General features: G+C 37.4%; 1 protein-coding gene across 1 annotated transcript in view; it reads right to left on the bottom strand.

The window, feature by feature from the left end:
* LOC135162098 (diacylglycerol O-acyltransferase 1) overlaps window positions 1-21183 on the bottom strand; it is a 39146-nt gene extending 17963 nt beyond the window's left edge. Inside the window, exons 1-6 of the mRNA XM_064120239.1 lie at window positions 20768-21183; window positions 15738-15866; window positions 13720-13814; window positions 10372-10424; window positions 7519-7627; window positions 1490-1642 (exon numbers count right to left, since the gene is read on the bottom strand). Coding sequence (XP_063976309.1) covers window positions 1490-1642; window positions 7519-7627; window positions 10372-10424; window positions 13720-13814; window positions 15738-15866; window positions 20768-20883 — 655 coding nt within the window. The 5' untranslated portion in view covers window positions 20884-21183. The remainder of the gene's footprint in view (window positions 1-1489; window positions 1643-7518; window positions 7628-10371; window positions 10425-13719; window positions 13815-15737; window positions 15867-20767) is intronic.
* Window positions 21184-21755: the final 572 nt, after the last annotated feature.

The following is a 21755-nucleotide window of genomic DNA, read 5'->3' as shown; positions in this document are numbered from 1 at the left end:
ACTCATTTGAATTATACGGCTTCCAGAAAATATCCCCTCCCCTTCCCCCCGTAGCCGCTCAATTCCACGTAAATGTCGATCGTTATGATGTTGGGTAGTTGCGTGTTGTTAAAAGTCCGTCAGACGATACCGCCAATTTTTCCAAAGGCCAATTTCACTCTCTTGGTTTCCATGAAAGTTAAATTGAAGAAAGAAAAGCAAACATTGACGAAATGATTTTCGGTTCCATTGTACAACTCAAAGTTTAGCATTTCAGAGAGGACCAAAAATAAAAAATATCCATTTCATGAAGAACTTCGATAAAATTTGAAATATCTAACATTAAATTCTTGTTCCACTGCAATTTTTCCACTGCATTTTTCCCCATATAACTTTTATTAGTGAGCCTCTTTACTTTGCAGATATAAATTGCAGTTTTTTATTCCTCCATTTTCAATCACGCCTCCCAGGGGGGGTGTGGGAGGTGGAGGGACGCCAGGATGGCCCGTAATTCCAACATTGTACCTTCAGGATTCCTCGGGTGCCCCCAGACCTACGACCACCAACTATACTCCATCCCACCGGCGTTCGTATATCTCGAAGGTCGCCTACTGAGAAATGGGGGTGTGGTGAAAGTGGAGAAAAGCACGTAGCCACAATGTATGGCCGTTAAAAGACCCGAGAAACGTAAGAGGAATCTCGAAAATTAACTCTACTACCTGGGTAGTAGAGTGTGCCAACGTCGTTGGTTTCTTTCGTCGAACCAGAGTTGGCAATTTTACGCTGAACAATTGCTGGAGGCCCTTAAATTGCTGAAATGCCAGAGACACGCCCATTGAAATCCACATGTACCCGACTAATTTCTGGTTTTTGTGGACATCTAATGACATGTGTTATTTTTCTTACTCTGCACTAGTCTAGAAAATGTTTCCCAATGAAGATTTCAAAATACTTTTAGGAGATTTTCAATACATTATAGTTTCATGGCAAATCCAAAAATTAACACTTGTTCTTGAAGTCCGAATGATAATTAAATATTTACGGTCATACGGCTCTCATTACCCTCACTCAAAAAAGCCCAATTCCACTGGATTTCTCCGAAATTTGCAATTCCATTATCTTTCCCTAATTTTAACTTAATGTCACTCTCCCGAAAATTACTACTCAACTGTTCATGCAATTATACCTCCTTTCTCATATTGCGGATAATTAATCTTAAAGAGATGATACATTTGGCTCAAGAAATTAGTTCTGTGATATTCAGTCTTTTTTTCCTTTCAGTGTAGCTTCTGAAATTACTCACCATCAGATTAATCCCGCGATTGAAAATTTAATAACTCCATTTTCCGCATTCACCACTCATATAACCTCATCACAGTAATCACTCATATGGCTCATATTGTTATAGAGTTAAATTAAATTGAGTAGCGTATTGTGATATTGTATAAGTCATTATTCTAAATTAATTGGAATATTATGGAATTACAACGAGATGAATTGAAGCACTCACCCTGTAGATTATTATATGACAGCGATTGTCTCCGCATTCTGCTCTGGGTCACTGATTTTTTCGCACTCGTACGGCACCACATGTTGACCTGAACGTATGACCACAGTTTCAGGAATAAGATGGCGTACAGCATGCAGACATACATGGATCCAACTGTGAATAAAGAAGAGAAAATTAATGAACATCTCAATGAAGTGAACAATATTTTTTCTATTATCTATTCCTCTAGAGTTTTTTTATTATACAATCGCATGAACAGGGACTCTCGGAGGGAAATTGTCAGAAAGGACTAGCATAAAACCCAGAGGCAAAGAATTACTGTAGCTTTCTTCAGGTCAATCTCTCGTACCGACAGGAGATGTAAAGACCTCATATTGTAAATCCGACTTTCCCGCAAAGTGTTTTCAATTTATTAATAATTCCAGCCATTCATTATTGCAACCACCATCTCCTGAAAATTATAAATCCTTTCCTGACCTCAAAAATATTGTCCCTGAAGAAAGTTAGTTTTCTCGATTTTTATCAGTCGAGATCCTTGAGACCTCTCTATTGTGACATTCTGCCTGTACAGGACATTTCAGGTTGAATTGTAAAAAGAAATACTGATGTCTTATCATCACCATCTAGTTTTCTTTTTCTTCCTTCTCCCTAGAAAAGCATTCACACCGCTCCAAAGTTGTATCCCGACAGTGGAATAACTCCATTTCGTTCTCTCAACAGTATATCCCTATCCACGTATTCTCACTCAGTGAGTCCCTTTGTCCCAGGTACTTGATTATCCCATGGGAAATTCACAGAAATACGTTTTATCGTGGTAAGCTTTTCCAGCAGTCTTAAAGCTTTATCACGGCCAAGCCGCTTTATTTCACTGGACCCCAAACAGTGCGTAATTGTTTTAGTCGTTGAAAATAATGGATTGATGATATAATTAACGAGTAGCTGTATTTCATCCTGATGAGTGAGCTTCATCACCCAAAATTTAATAATTTGTTTGGAAGACAGTGATAAATAGACAGGAAATGAAACGCATTCGTGAATACGAGCTTCCGCAATTTTCCACCATCGAGTCATGTAGACTCGGAAATATCTCGCTATCACGATGCATTGTCACACTGAATTGTCCTTCGGATGATTGCAACCCCAGAGATAGGGGATGAAGCCTTCACGGGTCGCGTGAAATAAGTTTGTAGTGTCGTTCGTTTTCTCGTTGTTTTTTGTATCGATTGAAGTTGGTCTCGATTTTCAATGCAATACACATTATGTCAGTGATGAGAGATCCTTCAACAGACTCGGCAAATCCTTGAGAATCGAAGCTTTGAAAATTGTTTGGGAATCGAAAAATTGTGATGAGAAGAATTTTTTGCGCGAAGGAAATAAATATTTTTTGCTTTCATTTTTTAGCGTCATGGAAGGTACCTACAAAGAGGAATTGTTTATAATAATTGCCCTAACGCTCCGAAAAAATGAGATTTAGTATTGAAAATTAGACCAAAAGATTGAAGAGCCTAAATTCCTTTACCTTAGTTGGTCCATAATTTTTAAGAATTTTTAAATTAAAAATTCCGAATGAGAAGAAACGACAACATGAATGAAAAATCAGAACGAATGGAAAAATAATAGGAGCCTTCAATGGATTATTCCGTATTGAACAAATATTGAGTCGACGGATAAAAAATGATGTGTAATACAGTCCCTTTATATAAGAGAGAGGTAACATGTAATAAGGAACACGGTGTGATGGAAAAAATTTCCGATATAATCTGGTGTGTCATGCGCACGTGTGGTTGACGTGACACCATACCAATAATTTCAACAGTCTGCCAGGGCCGTATAAGAACTTCGCAGTTATAGAACTCGGTATTAATTTCAATATCTGAATACGTAATCCTCGATTTAACTGCAAATTCAAATGTTTTATGTGGAAAAAACCAGGAGCAATACGAAATGAATGCTCATAGTTTTGACAATTTACTCTCCCAGCAGCTAAAAACTTCAAATATTTATAATGTTAGAATTTCCAAGGATTTATTCCCTGTCATGATGCATACCGTAGCAGTAATTTGCTACTTACGTCGCCCAAAATCGTCGTATAGTAGACTATACCGTTGAATCACAGCAAGAAACTGTCTGGATCTCTGGCACTGTATCCAGCTGGCAAGGAAGCGTAATCACCGAGGCGAGTTACCCTGCGTAAAGTTGTGTTTTGGCAAACGCAGTGCATTTCGTGTTCAGATTAAAGGGAAAACCCATCTTCTTCATCACGGGTTTTTATCAATGGTGCAATTAGGCTCTTTGGTTTACATTTCAAATGAATTATAAAATGGCTGATGTTGTACTACTGCGAAAAAATGAGCTCATCATTTTTTCCATAACTTATTGATTTGATTTGTTGTTTTTATTTTTTTCACGACACTAACCAAAAAATTTACAAAACCTAAACCTTTCAAGCGCAATTTTTTCTATTTTCATTATTTTTGAGATTAAAATATGGTGTGAATTCTAGAACATTCAATAAAATTGCAATTTATAAGCCTTTCTGACAATTTAAATTTTACCGATTTGAGGACGTATTAGCTTGAATTCCCAGTGAATTATTCCAAATTCAGTTGAATATAATATTTTGTCATTGTTCAACGACTGTGAAAATTGAACATCATGTGTCACGGTATGTTCAGTGAATTGTTAATTCAACGAACAGGTTGCAAATTATTCAATAATTTTCATCACCATGTAGACCGGAAATTTGCAACTCCACCGAACACTTCAAAATTCAACTAATTTTCAAAATATATAAAAATATTGTATAATAGAGCACGCGTTCAAAATTTGAATGTTTCTTATTTAAAAATTCATAAATAGCTTCCTAAGAGTGATCCTATTAGAACTTGTACGCAGCACATGTCGAAATTTCCTTCTCTTTTCATATAATAATCTAGGATGAGACAGTTTGAACCTCAATTCAACGCTAATCCCCAGAATCCTCCCTGTGCTCTTCTCCAGTTTTCGAGCAAGATGAGATCATATTACCCTGGCTACCTCTGGCTACATCAGGCTTTTCACCCGACAACACGTACGAACGATGAGGGGAGTAAAAGTACAGTTGTACCGAATTAGAAATGTAAATTTTAGTCTCGTTGAATTTTCCCAGCGACGTAGTGCTAATTGATGCAAAAATAATTTAATCAGCATCTCCCTACTTTCCATCATAACATCCAAAGTTTCTGGGATCAAATTAAGTTTCCTCTTTCACTCAATTGGCTAATTGATGGTTTTATATTCAGTCTTGAATGAGGAAGGAAGTAGGTGCTCCCCTCGTTGAGCTCCTCCCCTACCTCCTAACCCCCTTCAAAACTTGAGAAGTGAATTGTTTTGGAAGTTGTCATCTTACACTATTCACCAGACGTACTTGAATCAATTTGGATACCGGAGTCTAGTGTCTGGGGTTGAGATTATTAGGATTTCATGAGTATTTTGGTTAACCAACAACTTCGGGTACTCGGAATCCTGGTGGATTGTAGGTGCATTCAAGAGGCAGAATTTCAGTCGGTTGAAACGGGAATGTCGAGTACGTTGGTTTACTGACTGATTGATTTTTATTATTCATATCAGAAACGTCATGAATTTCGTTACAACTACCTCAGAAAATTAAGAAATTATCATTATAATCTCTCGCTAATTGTCAGTGACGTTGACCAATTTTTCTAAATCTACCCGAAAACCCGCCACTACCGTAGTTAATTCATTCCAAATGCAACATCAACTGTCAACAAGAGACCAGATCAGTCAAGACACCGAGTTATCATCGACGAGACAAGAATATTGTCATTCTCATATGATCTCGTGGCATTACTACCAGCATCTTTGAGGTTTGCATTAGAACATTGGCATTCTTGGGAACCAATTTTCTCACTCTAATTTCCTACGGATTATCCGGTGTAAACGGGCCAGAGGTGTACATTCAGACCAGTAGTGCAACGAGCTAGTTAACCTAACAGGGAGTGCTGGCTAGAATCCAGGGTCGTTGCATATGTAAATACATTCTTATCCAAGAATGCAAAGGTCTGAGTAAGGCTGTACGATTGTGTCTGTGATGTCTACGTTTACAAGCCTAGATTCATACACCATTCGGAGTGTGAGGGGGATAGGGGGGGAGGAGGAGGAGGAGGAGAAAGGAAGAGATAGGTTCATTGTGTGTGTGTGGAGGTGAGCCGCTCAGCCACCTGGATTTTAGCTTCCAACCTATAACCCACCTAAGGCTGCCTACGTATTATCCAACATCTACTTAGAAGTACGAACCACTCCTACCATCCACTCGTGACTCTCGTTCGTGGAATTTCACGGTACGTCGAGCCCCTTCTCGTTTAACGTTCGCTTTGGTCCTAGGGCTCTTTTTTTTTCCACCCTTCCGTTTCTTCACAGTGTTTTCAACGTTGCTGAGACTTTTTATGTGCTTCGTTCTTCTCCCTTTTGTAATTAGGGGCTGTTGGAGGTATTTGATTTTTTTTTTCGACCGTACAGTCCTGAAGGTTGTAGTCCTATCTGTAGTTTTAATTTCACTAGTTTCATTGGAAAATTGCTGTGTATGTTGGTATACCAGGGGATAAAGTGAAATTTTATATACGTGTGAAAACACTTGGGGATGGAGAATAAAACTCGACACTTATCTTTTGTCTTATCAGCAATATGCTAGACCGAGGAATATTTCGAGTCCACGTTGGCGTTAAAAAATTATTCAAAAAACTCCATAAATTATGAAACATAAGAATCCATTATGTGTCATGTGCACGCGAAGCACGTCTGTATTCCTAATTATTTTTGAAACTCTAACATCATAAATATCCTCGAGTACCTTTGAAGCGTCACGGAGCTGCTCGTTCCTCAAATTTTAAAATCAATTTCCTGCACAAAACTATCAATATTTTCCAGCCAAAGCGCATTGACCTTTATAAAGTGGTGATGAAGATCACACCGCTTTGGGTTGATAATAAAATATTGATAATTTTTTCTAGGAAATTGGGTTAAAATATTTGGAAAATCAAAAACCTTCTGTTACCTCTTAAGGAATTCTGTCATCGAAACGGGATAAAATATACTACTATCCGAGCTCAACAAATTATGTCCACGATATCGGACAGTTTTTCTCTCTATCCTATGCCAAGAAACTTCCCTATCCAACCTAGTGGGTTTTCATCTTCCAATTTACTTTTGGGTCATGTCGAAAAAGAATCCTCAAACCTAAAAGCTAGCACATCCCAGAAAGTACGAGGAGGTATCAAAACTACGGTCTAAGTAAGTAGGTGTGCTGTTGAGTGCAGACGTGAGTCGTTTCGCATGTCAGGAGTAGGTAGACTCGGTAGGTATCTTGAAGAAGGGTAGAGCATGGATGAAGAAGACCCGGTGTATGCACTCGAAAAAGATACTCAAAGACTTTCCAACTTTTAGGCGCTTGTTTCGTGCCAAAACGAAACTTTTCACCTCCAACAAATCGTGTATTTTTTTTTTTTCTTTCCCTCACAACTCCCACTCATCCCGTCACTGTCCTCACACCGATGCTAATATATTACAAATGAAATGCTGAGAATGTAAATGCCAGTCCTATTACCATCTACCTAATTTAATTCAACATTTACCCGTGTTAATTTAGCCCGATGATTTGTCTGTATGCGTGACAAAAGCACAAACTGAACATATCCAATGGATTTGCCACAAGGCACACCCCAAGTAATTGGATTTGCATGTAAACTCAGGGATGACATATTCTCAACGAATGCGAATTGCTGAAAGGGGAGGGAGGGGTATAGGGTGAGCGACATGAAAACGGGGTTGCGGGTATAACGTTTCACATCGGGATGTTATCCCAAGTTATATGGAGAATGCCAGGTTGGATGACCAGCTGACAACTCTATCAGTGAAATGTTCACTGGAATTACCACAGTCGACTATTTTCAGTCCATTGAAATATTATAACGAAATGGAGGTACTGGTGGAATTGTGTGTATTTACATTTTGATGGTGGTTTTACGACTTACTCAGACTGAAGCCGGATTCCTTCACGTGAATCACAACCATTGGCATCAGGACCATCACTATGAGGTTGACTACGTGGAACACCATACCAGGACCATGTGCTATTATGTCCTGAAAAAGTCCAAGTTTTACATGACATTTTATCAGAAAGGAAAAAGTTATTCCAAATCATCATGCAATAAAAGAGTAAAATAAAAATTGAATCGACTGCCAAAGGCAGAGGTACCGAAAAATCTTGATTCATATCATTTAAGACCTTTTAGTGTTCGAAAGACCGAACATACTCATTGAACTGTCCCATAGTTGGTACGGAAACAACTCTCCTGCTCACAATAAAGTTAAAATCCATAAATTCGATTGAAACTTCATATTGCAGATATGTACCCACCACATTCAAATTACATTATCAGACATTTACAACGACCTTCACCGTCTACATTCAACCCAGGCGAGATAACACGAATTGTTGGCAGTCTCCTGCTAATTGCATAGTTGAAATATTCATGTGCATCCCATTTCCCGAGGCTAATAGTGGCCCCTCTGAATTGGAGATATTGATCAAGAATCTTGAAGGATTTCAAGATTTAGTGCCTGACAGAGAATAACCGAGAACAAATGGCCATTTCCTGGTGGGTTATGCTGGCCATAGTCACAACTTTACAGAATTATCCCGCAGGTATGAATATACACCGTCAAATACCCGGCAAATGTGATGAATTATTCACTTCCACTTGTAAAAATAACTCGGTGGTAATCTTTGTTGAGACTACGCTATCAAAATGAATCAACGTGATATAATCCAGTTAGTTAATTCCAATCTCTGGACCGTACGAAGTTTCTCGCGCCGACTATACTATCCTTTTTCAAATCCTCTCTACATTCGCAGGAATATTTTTTACCCGGATTAACATGGTTCCCACGTTTCTGAATGCGTCAGAGAGAGAGGGAGACTACAATTATTTTCATTGTACTCACATTTCACTAATTGATTAACTCTTATCATTACGGATAGAATGGCCACAGCAATTTTCCACGAAATTCTATTTTATATCGAACGGCAATATATGCAGGGGATTAACGTCTCTGCCACGAGAAGAAGAAAGATGAAAAAAATAACAGGCTAATCGAGTAACTGTGAAGCTAAATTTGTTTATTTCCAATATTTGCTTCATCGTCTTTGTAAAGTACAATTTCAGAGAAATGCATTAGAACTTGTATTTTTTTAAAGCATTATTTTCTCGAGTGCATATGAGGTAGATGATTTTCTGACAAATCAAAGAACCCCATCAAAGTCAAATTAACATAATTAGTCTCATCTGAAAGATTTCTCCTCGAGTTCCTGCTGAAGCCGTGTGAATTCGAGTGAGCACTTCATTTAAGTACGATTGACTCCCGGAACTGGAGTGTACCACTTGCTTACTCTCATGAAATTGGTGCGCAACTTGTAAAGAGCATTACACGTAGAGACCCCCGTATAACTCTCCATGTCACGGTGTGACTATGTGTCGACACTTCAGTGGCACCAGGATTCCGTGGAAAATCTCAGTGACGATTCTCCCCGTAATCATAAGAGTTTAGTCAATTAGTGAGATAAAAGTACAATGAAACTAATTCAGGCGCGAAGTGATAAGCCACCTTTGACTATTGCCTGATTTTTAATTAAAAGATAGGAATACTATACCGCTTTATGTGGTTTCAATTAATTCCAATAATTATTCATGTTTTCAGTGCGTATTTTACCGTCGAAATTATGTATAAACTAATGGCACTGGATGAAGTTATTTGTGATGATTTTTATCGTAATCGGTGATTGTGATGATGCACCGAGGTGCATCGAAATTTTAGTCAAAAAATATTCGATAATGCATTCATTTTGTGAGTGAAAATCTACGCAATTCAATAAAACCGTTCCGCTGAAATACCAACCGCACTGCCACCATCCCCATGACATGGACAGTGATTCACCCCAAAAGCACCGTCCCCATGAATTATCAATTCCCAAGTATAATATATGAGGCTGCATTATTCATCATATCCGAAGTGTTGAAAGCTCCAGTTCATGATTTTACAAAAGTCGTTCAAATGAGAGACGTTCATGTTTCCAGTGGCCCGTTTTACCAACGTTTTTACTCGGAAAACTATTTGCCAAGATTACGCTCAGCTGCACCCAGAGTCCGATAGCACGCTCAGTTAGACGTATATAAAATATAGGGATAAAATCACGATGTCGTGCAACATTGACCATTTCAGACACAACTTTTTTACAAAACATTTTTCCAACTACTGTATTTTTCTCTGTGAGAATTTATATCAAGCGATATCGGAAAAGGTTCCTTTTGGCGATACGGGAATCCCTACAGCGATAGTTTGACTTCAACGATTTCGCGATTTTTCCGGCATTGTTGTTGATTCCATGGACTTATACCGTAGAAATAATACATTAACGAGCGACGAATATTTTTTTTTTCTTTTAAAAAAAATTTCCAACTTGAAACTATTATGTGGTTGTCATTGCGAAATTTTAGTTATCGATTAAAACACAATTGTAGTGTCCCACCATTTATTCTATAAGTCTAACTAATCAAGAGGGTCACTTTGATACTGAATTACAAATTAACTATTTATGAAATTCATTTTTTTTTCAAACTCACACACCCCAATAATGAATGAAAAGCATTTAAAGTAAATGAAAAATTATCTAGATCTCGTACGAAGAGATACACAAGAATTTTAATTCATGTTTGGACTTGTTTCAAATAAAAGCAGTGGAAAATGTTCATTCACGTTTATTATGAACGATGTCGTTAAAGAAATTCAATTTTGTCCAATATATCTATATGGATTTTCATATTTACCAATGAGAGCCCTTTCTCGATGAGGAGACAGAGAACCACCGGCACCACCGAGTCTGAAACGATAAAAAAAATTATAAAAATTATTCAACAGCCATTGAAGCATAAAAATTCAAAGTTTAAATGAAAATTGCAACTCGCAATCAACTTTCATTCAATCGCCGAGAAAGTGACTGATTAACCGGTGGAATTGCTCTGTAGATTTGTAATGAGCCATTACTTCACCACAAACGCTCACTAAAGTAGATTATGTTATTCCAAAGTACCAAAGAAGATTGGTTGGTGCAGTCGACTAAAGCGGATGCCGCTCGTAATTGGCGAAGTCCTCTAACCCTTGTGAGCAGAAAGCCCTACAGAAATTCTCAAGTCTCGCAGGGAAAAGGAGCGACGGCTACGAAAGTACGAAAAAAAAAAATTATGCGAAAAGTAGAACATCCTTGTAACCGAGGATGCGTAATTAACTGGTTTCTCGTGCACCTCCACAACTCTCTTACTTGTACCCAAAGTGCGGTGTGGCTACCCGGGCAATTAAGAGATTCCTCACTTCTTGCAAAGTGACTTACATGAAAGGTGAAAATAATTTTCAATGAGGCCAATAATTTGAAGAAGAGATTCTTATGATTTTGAGTGAGAGCATTGCATCCCACCGTTGTAAATTCTAAATAAAAAAATTTCCGGCCGATGTGATGGCGGACCAAACACAAGCTACTCTACTTAAATCCTTCCTCATAGATTACTAGTTCCTCGAATGATTTTTCTAAGTTAAATAATAAATGTTCTCTCATTTCCAGCCACTGTAAACACCACATTAAAGAATGAAACAGGAGTGAAATTAAACATCCACAGCACATAGTGTAAACATAGCTGTATCGAATTACTGCCCTAGGTGTTGTATGGACTACAACAACGAAATTGATCATGGAACAAGAGAGCGTGGAGACTGGGAGTAGGGAGAAGGAAGGGTGGATGCTGGTTTCCGTTCGATACCCGTAATAAATGCTTGGCAATGCAATTTACAGCCCAAGTGCCGGCTGTTGGCCGCTTCACGGAATGCACTTCTCTCTCTCTCTCTCTCTCTCGATCTCTCTTCACGCAAACGTGGGAGGCTTTTCCAACGGTGCAATCACGCTCTTAATTCGATTAGTCTCTCCCTCCTCTTCCTATCGTACATACCCGCTCCACTGGCCCCTCTTCGGATTAAGTAATTTATACACGACAACACCCGCTATGTTCTTCCGGTTTCGTATATAACTAACAGCATGTTTGCAACCTCCGAAAGATTTCCAATAAACAAGAAGAGGATTTGAATGTTTAAGGAGTGACTGGAGCAGGAATAATTCATAAATCTTTCCCTTGATTGTTGAATTAAAAAAAATCTCTCGATTGTGGATATTGTTAATTGAGAAAAAAATTCTTCCTACTTACGAATATTAATGAGTTTATCTGGGATTCGGTGGATGTAAAAGAAAATTACTGGCTTTGTACAGAAAAGTTGAGATGGATTCCGATAATTTTTCACGACTCTTCAATTTTCTACGAATTTTCCTAGAAAAATTCTGGAATTTGTTTCTCCGTGTGAACTGATCGGGATTTTTTTCCCTAGGTTTTAATTCTATTGGCAATTATTCCCCGAAAAAATCTCGCTCAATAAATAGAACTTCGGATTTGATAAGAAGGACTCAGAGAAAAAATTGTCACCCTGAATAAGGAACAATACTCTGACATTATAAAATTCTTCCATCACTACGTACCAACAAATTTTAACGACGTTAATAACACTTTTTTCCCTCCCCCTACACTAAATCGACGTCTCGTTACAAAATCATGCTGACAGCCATAAAGCTAACGCTGATGGTAGCCAAGAGGAAGAAATAAATTTCCTTGAGCAACACGATGGGTAGGGGGTGGCAGTGCGCCCATCCATGCGGCAAGATCACCCATTCACGTTACTAAAGTTTATTTTCCGTCCTCGGTATTTGCAAATTTTACGAGAACAGGCGAATTCTCGGGCAATAACGATCAGCCATATTACCAAAGTGTACATGAAAGCCTCGGTTTGAAAAGGATAAAATTGTTTCATCTCTATCCATACAGAGTGTAAAATTTTGGGTAGGAAATGACCAAATCGTTTGACGTTTCGCGGCTTAACGAGTTGAATGGAGTGAAAAGCCTGGGGAAAAAAAAAAGTGGTGGAAGGACTGAGTGACCGAAGCACTAGTGGAAGTAATCGAGACCAAAATTGTTCAACTGGGGAAAGAGAAAAGTGGAAGAGCTCTATACTGACAATGGGCCACAACTGTGAGAGTGAAAAGCTTTTCACCAATAAAATGATGACAACCGTGTCTGCTGTCTTCCTATCGCTATTTCCATTCCCATTCGCTTTAACAAACCCATCACAACCAACATGTACCAATGTTCATGTCACAAAATCCGGAAATTAACGTAAAAAGGTGCGAGAAGGATGTTCTTCACATTGGAGAATCCTCCAACGTCTAGTAGAGAAGGTACGTGTACCGTCAGACGAGCCATTAGAACTACTAGATGGTGGAATTACAATGACGTTCATCATCACCGACAGAACCTAAAAAATGCAATTTCGTGAAATTTGCGTATTTCCATCGACTTATCGTCTGTTTCCACCACTCATCATTCCAATCCCTCTTCGAAAATTCACAAGGTACAATTTTCGTATACGAAGAGCATTCACATTCGGAGGGAAAATTCAAAGAAAATACCACCGAGGAGAATAAAACGTAAATGGAAAGCTATATAGAGGGATGTATACACATTCTTTTCTACTCTGAAACGTTTCTTCCGAACCGACGTGCGACAAGTGTTATTGGAATTTTTTTACGGCAAAAGCCCGCAAGAAACACGTACATTCCTCGATTCCCTTCGTGTCGTATCTCGAGGAGGAAAAAATTGAAATTTTTCCTGTTTCGGTTGTTTACGGTGAAGCATTACTGGTGCCTATGCGTTCAAGGATGTAATCATTTTCAAATTTACAGAGAGCGAAATAACCTGAAAAATTACGGTGAGGTAAATAGCCTTGCGTTGGGTTATACGAGGTGAATGTGTCATTAGGAGTCATTCAATATTGCCTCGTACGGTTTTTCTACATTTTAAATTTCCTAACTCCCCTCAGTTTATGACTGTGACAAACATGACCTCCACTTGTGTACTACATACTTAAAATACTCGGAAAAATTTCACGCCCAATCCATTCTATCCCGTGATCTTGCGACGATACTCATCTTACGTATTTCATTTGATTAAAGATTTTCTACTGAAAATCTTTGCTAGATCAGTAAATTCATATTTGAAAAACGTAATTTAAATCTATTAACTCACATGCTATGAGAATGAGTGAGGGATACTCCTCCCCGCCATCGTTTTTACCACTTAAAAACAGAAACCACTCTCTGGGATCAACCCGCACTCCATATCTGTAAATAATGAAGAAATTTACGTTAGATAATATTTAACATGGATTGAAAATTTTCCACCTACAATACAGACGAATTTAATTCATATTAAATCAGTTGAATATCACTGTAACGTTAGGTAGAGAGCAATTTAAATCTGTTCTCCACAAAACTAATATTTATTCAATTTAATTGAATGTATATGAGCCTCGGGCGTACGATTCCGCAAACTTTCCAAGGAACCAGTAACTGCAGTGGAGAAACTTTAACTATTCCTTATTATGTATGTATCTACTAAACAGGATAACCAACCATTTGCATTTAAAACGATCTGATATATCTATTAAAGATGAAAGAACCCTCTGGAGATATATATCTACAAGATCGAATTCAAGAGCACCAACTAAATCCGGTAATAAAAATTTTAATAAGCCTTTCAAATTGATTTGGAGATAGTATTTAGGAATATACTCAGAAGAAAATTATTTTTTTACGGATAGTCTAGTAGGAACTTTGATAGAAGACACGTTGAGTGCGAATTAATGAGTAAAAATTGAAGAGCCTCAAGTCTCAGATATAATTTGGCTGAGTTTGAATAATATTAATTGGAAATATTGTTCTTAAATGTTTAACTCATTAAAAACAGTCAACAGGAAATTGAGCGGGTTTTAGCCACTTAGGATCAATGAATATCCGCCTGCATTTATATATCCTGAAGGACCAGATCATTCTTTCCAATTAATTACAATTCTCAAATTGGTATTGTACTGTTTTCTCCCCTCTCAACGCAAAATTTTATTACAACGTTAACACCAAACCGCTCGAAGCATGATTAATGACATGCTTTATATTCTCCTGAAATCGATTAAATATTTCATAATCAACTCCAACAAACCAGCTGTACACGTTTTATTCGGAATCTACATGGAAAACGAATAATTCATTGTACGCCTGTAATTGGCAGACCCTGTGCTCATTCAAAAATTTGTTTAATTGGAAATTGAATTTTTATTGAAACTCAAACAAAGGTGATTAAAATATTCCAAGGTACCCAAAGTTATTTAAATTCAATACGAGCAATTGGAATTCATCGATGAGAATTTTTTAATATCCCACAGGAGCGGAAAAATGAATTTCCAGTTAAATTCCAGAAGCTTGCTTTCCTCATTTCTCATATTTTTTTTTTTACTCAATCAGGCTTTATTTTAATCGAAAAATACCAAACGACGCGGTGAACTGTAATGCCAGTAATTTCAGTGACATCACCTGATGGAATGAGAGCAAAATAAACGCAGAGAAAAAGGACTTCCATTATTTTATTTCCTCTGCCAAAAGCAATTAGGCCAGTGCCCGGCGGGAAGTTGATATATATCGACGCTTTCCTCATTCTCCACGTTCATTCCCAGTGGAAATTGATGTAATCAAGAACCCTTCATATCGATGGAGATCAAACAGTATCAAATCATAAACGCGAGAAATGAAAGAATGAAGAGCACAAGAGAGAAAAAAATAACATAAATGTTTGATATATTGCTATTGGCATGAGAAATATTGAAGTGGAATATTATTTCACATTAAACCCCAATATTTAGTCAATGTTATGGTACGAAAAATCGAAGTATAATTAGAGTAATGTCATCTGCATTAGGGAAGTTATTCTAAATTTCACAGAGCTCTGGACTAATTCAGGCCTATTGAATAAGCAACAAGTCTATTCGATGGTCATTAACATAGCAATAATTATATGCTTCTCCCCAATCGAAGAGGGGAAAATATCGGGAAATTTAATTTAAAAAAGCTATACAAAGATTTCACCGCTTCTTTCTACGAAACAGAAAAAAGATATCTTCCAAAGACATATTCATCGTCAATAGAGTCGTTAAAGCCTTGACGACGAGCTTTATGGAATAATAAAGACCGGATTACCCGATAATTGATACTTACTTTATGAAATTCTCCAGGAGCAATCGGAACCCTCCAAGACCCAGCAGTAAAAATCCCCAATTAACGAAACCAGTAAAATTGTCAAAGCCCGAGCTCCAGGAGAATAAACTGTCCCTGGGTTTGTGACATCTGGAAAAAATGAAAAGAAGAAATATAGTAGCCACAAATTGCCTTACAAGTCCCTGATAGAGGAGTTGCACAAAACGTAACAGTTTTTATGAGACAACATGTATAAAAAAATGTCAACTCCAAATTTAAAAAGTTAATTTTTCAGACAAACAAATTTAATGAATTGTAATTGATAATATTGACAGTGTTAATGATCGAAAAATATGAGTTTTAAAGCATAAAAAAGTCATGGAAGCGTTAAGTTAAAAATTTTTTATTAATTTTTCAGTAAAATCGGACCATTCACAATTTTTTTATTCCTCAATCGTATTTAATGTTGCTATAGTAAAGGATAGCCAACATTTTCCCAGCATAAATCAATTTTCCAGTTTTTTCGTCATAAAGAATAGACCACTGTCCGTATTCTCATACAATAAAAGCATTGAAATTTGTCATTCTCTCACTGCAACTCCCTTAAACACGCCTTCTTCCCACTCCTTGTATTACAGAATCCTCTGACAACTCGCGAGTAATCGCCTTACGCCGGTATGAAACAGCCATCATTCCGGTCGGCAAGTTACGTAAAAAAAAAAGAAATACCACGTGGAAAATGAGATACTGTTTCCTTCAATCCTATTCTCTACATTCTCATTAAGTTGTTTTCTTCTACCACGCAAATATGCCTGTAGTATAACATACCGTATGCGATAGAACTTCATTTCTCCTTGCAAAGAATATTTATATTTGAAAAAAAAAACATGGATAAAAAAACTGACAGAGAATTATTAGGTGCTGATGGAAATATCGATCCAGACTCAGATTACTCCAGGCTTTTTCATGGCATGATATTGCCGTGGAGCAGTGTGATAACGGAAAAAAAATGTACCCAGCTATTTGCTGTGTGGAATGAAGTCTGATGAGTAAAATCATGTCAGAAATGTGAAATTCATGACTAAATTTTAATGAAAAATTTACTTTTAATATTTCATCCGTGATTTCGGATTAATTTGCATATGTGAAGATACCTTAAGTGCAAACCATCAACTATTCATATGGAGTTGGATGTGATGACTAATGGAAGTGAAACATTAACCACGTAGATGGTTTTAAAAACTTCCCGGGTATTCGTTCTTTTGAATTTCTGTCCAATTTTCCAGTAATTGAACGATAAAATTTATTCCAAAGCTAATTACGGCTATATATACATCAAATGAATTTTATTTTTTAATTTGACATTCGATATGCATCAATAATTTTTTTATTTTAAAACTACAAGAGATTTTTTCAGCAGAGTGCGACATTTTACAGCCAGAAAAAGGAATTTAATGGATTAAATTACGAATTAATGTTCTGAAAAATTTATAATGACTGTTTAAAGCTTTGACAATTATGCAATTTCTCTGAGACGCAATTATTTCTCTTTCAGACGAAAATCCACAAGTGTTCGACGAACATGAACATTGAAGCAAATAGTGTAGTAAAATTAATTTTTTCTATTGGCTGACTTAATGAAATTAAGAAGTAATCTAGTAAAAAGTTGTAATGAACCTTTCATGCTTCCACGGCTGGTAAATTCCCCCAGAGTTGGAATAATTTCTTTTTCAACAGTCGAAAGTCAACGAGTGTTTGACAAACATTAACCGTCAAGTAAATAGGATATTCAGACTCATTTAGAACACAAAAAATAAGGGGGCTTGTTGGAAGAGAGAACAAAAGGGATTGAAAGGAGAAATGGCTAGATGCAGAACGAAGAGCATTCACCCATATACCCGGATGCACCTCTTGAGGTAAGTATATAGGAAGGGTCCTCGTGTATGTTTGCAAGTCATTATCATTTCCCAGGGGTTCGCAAGCCTCTCATTTCTTCTTTCCTTTCACTAATAATGTCTTACATTTGCTTGCTACAAGATCTCTGGAGTCTTTCCTGTGATGGGGAGTTTATGAAAAAGAGTCTTGTCTGCTATTTGAATATTAATTAAGAAATTATGTACAGTGGGAGAACTCATTTTTAAAATTGACCTTCTTTTGTACTGTTTTCAAAATTTTCTTCTTCTATACATATACCATGACGTGGCCTTGTGAATTTAACAAGTTAATTTAATCTTTATGAATATTTTACTAGCAATTTTTAAATGTGGATATAAAATTCAAGTTATTAAGCACAAATTATGAAATTCCCGTCTGATTACCGTGAAAATTCTTGCATTTAGTTGATTTCTTTGTGAAACTTGAAATTTACACACGATTTTCCCCCAAATTGAATTCAGTTCTATTTTTTTCACATATATTCAGCCACAAAGTCACTCAGCATAAAAATATCTCCAGCACATTACACTCTTACACAATCTCCATAAAAATGTAACGAACAAATACCACAATGGCATTACACGGAGTAAAATTTCTTTGAAATGTCAGCGAAAGAAGTTTATCATCACGATGAAAGTCCAATGAAACTTGAGAGTGAAGAAGGCAATGAAGAATACCGAAACAACTCAAACTTTTATCATCGGCCGAACTTGGTTTATATCTTTGTGTGGAGGATTGCTATAAAAAGTCAACAAGAACGATCAGAAATTGAAGAAAAGCCCTCTCTTCCCCAGAGAATTTTTTCCACTCCTGCAGTTTTTTCATTCCAAAAATAAAGTAATGGAACTTGTAAAACGCAGAAAAGTATAGAAGATTGGAAAACAATTTAAAGGTGATAACCAGTTTTTTCTCTTTATTTTTTTCCACCAATTTACAATACCACGAAGATAGAGAAGTAAAGTTTGGCGAGCACGTCGACGAAGACGATGAGGGTAGACACACAGTGAGTTTCCACTGAATTCTGAGAAGTTCTGAGTAGCCTACGTAATTACAATTGTTGACTCCACCAGGTTGGAGAAACTTCTGGCCTATGAGGAATGTATACAGCACCTCATGATGCTACTTTCAGAATTTCGATGGCGAGAGAATTAGCATTAATTGCAACTGATAATACTCATCAGAGTGCTAGATTCAAATTGCAGAGGGAGGTCGCATTTTCGGAGAAAACATTACTGAATACATTTAGCATGAGTTGGTGGAGTTCATCATTTTCAAAAATGAATCTTTCCCATGCGTAAAATCAACGTAAAATGCCTATTTGATATTTTATTCCATAATATGAAGAAGAAAAATTACCAATTCCGAAGAAAATTCACGTAAAATGTCTCTCGTAAGATCAATGCAATCTGAACATATAAAAATCCATTACCCTTCAGCACTTCCATCCGCAAATCATGATCACATTCCCTCGAATCCAACTTTTCTTTCATAAATTCAATCACCGACGTCCATAAAACGCGAGCTCTCCCTTAACGTTTGAAAAATGGTTTTTCTGAGCATTTCATTGCATTACGACTAATAAAACCCTCATATCCGAGGGCAAACGTGAATTTAAACGTATCCACGTCCCATTTAGATTTAAATCGAAATCATGATCATTATTTGTAGTAAAACATTGGAGCATTACATACGCCCTAGATATTATGAATATGAATGAAATCTAACATCAAATCGCTTCTGAAATCTATCACTGACGTTGCTAATTGAGGGGCCCTTTAAAGGGATCCGTGAATGACTCCAGAATTTAACTCATTGCTTAATAGCAGAGTTACTTAATTTGATTTTGAGGAAATGAATAATAATTAGAGCTTTTGCAATTTCTTGCGAGATATTTCAGGAGGATCTCTCCAACTTGACAAATATGGATTTACAACAGGTCGTGACGAAGGCCCTTAACGATACAAATGTACTCTAGCGCACCATTAGAAACCCACAACTCAAAGCCCTTTGCACTTCCACAATTGTGAATTGTACCAAGTACGTGTGAGACCTCTAAATGGATTAGCCCTGAAAGGGATATTCCCATTGAGAGTTTTAGGCGGGTTAGAAGCCCGTCAAGTATGATTTGGGACCCTCGACAATTGCATTCAACTTGATTTGCATAAGGGCGCGTACCGTTAACTGCGTCATTCCCCTCTCCATGTTACCATTCGGAGAGAACAGTTCTAGTCCGATCCTCGAGTATTTGGATGGTTAATTAAGAACGTCGAGATGGAAACTACCCTCCCCTCCTACCAATACAGGAGAGAGGATTCCACGTGTGCGGTTGGCTGTGTGCGGTTTTGGCTTGCCTCCAAGCCAAACGCATCGTAAATCGTATTTCATCACTGATTGCCAAACAATCGATGAATATTCACATCGACATGTTGAAAGAAAAATAAACTTTATTATAACAAAACCAGAGCCCCAAAGGGCTCGGTAATTTGGTCAATTTTTCCTCGTTTTCCCTGGCACCAACTGGTCGGTTTAATGGAAAAAGAAACGATATGTTTTTCATTAAACTAATATTTTTTTACTGGGTCATTTCGAATGAGCATTTTGATTAATTGAAAATAAAACAATCGTGTAACCGTAAAAAATTGTAAGAATAACTTTAAAAATCAATAACATCGAGATGAAAAAAGCCGTTTTTTCTGTGCATTTTTTCTATTCAACATATCGATGTTTCAAAAAAAAATTGCCCATTATCGATTCACACTCATCAGCTGATCGTGGAAGGGAGACAAAAATAAAGGATAGCAATATTCCTGACTCTAGTCAGCACGCATGCGTACTTTGGACCGGCGAATGCCAGCCATGTGTGCCTTGGACTTGCTGATGTCCACGCCTAACTCCTGAAAATGCGATACGTGACGTGTACGATTGTTTAAAACCAAAAAAAGTACCAAGAAAACCGATAAAATCCCTGATAATATTGGACTATCATATCGTCGCGCTCTCGGCGGTGCAGACGAAGATGCTGATGCAAGTGCGACAAGTGATAACGTGATACTATTGATCAATTATTCCTCCACCTCCTCATCTCTCCCCAAACAATGTAAAATTTTGGAACTCACGGTTTATCCGGTTGTGATCTTCTGACCATGTAATCAGCCCTCTGTATTTCCTCAGCTCTTGTTACACTTTTGGTGCGTCGTAACCTCACTTTTGACTCTTGATCGTACTCCGGCATTATTAATCACTATGCACTCTATCACTATTGTCCCCCAACTCACTTTTTTTTTCCTCACTCACGTATCGTTGTAATGTCCCAGCTAGTGCTTCACTTCTGAGCACTGAAACATATCGCAAAAAAATATCATCAGCGGATTATTCACTCGTGTGGGACTGCGATTGTAACCGAGTGCTGACGGGATTTGTTGCGCGTTATGTCATCGCGAGAGAGTGGATAAAAAGTGAGAGGGAAATGTCGCTTTATTTGGTTGTAATTGGCGCACTGAAAGCAGTTAAATTATCCATTGACTGATTATTTTGGCATTTCGGTGGACCGATGAGATGGGAGGGGGAGGGGGCGAGTGAAGCGCTGCGACGGAAACAAATGTCTTCAACGATATGGAGAAGAAGAGGGAGCCCGGCTCTCAAGATATTCCTCTCCCTCACACCTCCCCACATCCCTACATGGACTTGCAAACTCATTTCCAACTTTTGATCCTCAAGGGCAGTTGAATAAAAAACAAGTTACTAGAATCTGTAATGCCATGCATTCCCCCTCTCTTAAAAAACCAAGAATTATGCGATAATAAATTATTAATAGAATTACGGAAAATAGTGGTTTAATTCAAATTAAGTGGATTTATGGTAGGAAATGGTTATGAAATAAAATTGAGAGTTGATTGAGACTTCCAGGGATAATTTCATTGTAGTATTTACAGTGAGGAAGGGGAAACTGTCAAGTTGATATTAATTTCCTTTGCTAAAGTAGATAATTGGAAATAGGCTGATTATTTTGGGGGAGTAGCTTCGGAATTGTTAACTTGATTTTGTAAACTCATTACGAATATTTGCTTCTCGATGACAGGCGGGTCAAGGAAAAAATAATTAAAA

This window comes from Diachasmimorpha longicaudata, chromosome 5 (assembly GCF_034640455.1).
Source record: "Diachasmimorpha longicaudata isolate KC_UGA_2023 chromosome 5, iyDiaLong2, whole genome shotgun sequence".
Lineage (NCBI taxonomy): Eukaryota > Metazoa > Arthropoda > Insecta > Hymenoptera > Braconidae > Diachasmimorpha > Diachasmimorpha longicaudata.
The sequence above is the reverse complement of the archived record's forward strand: the minus strand, read 5'-3'. Positions and strand labels throughout refer to the sequence as shown.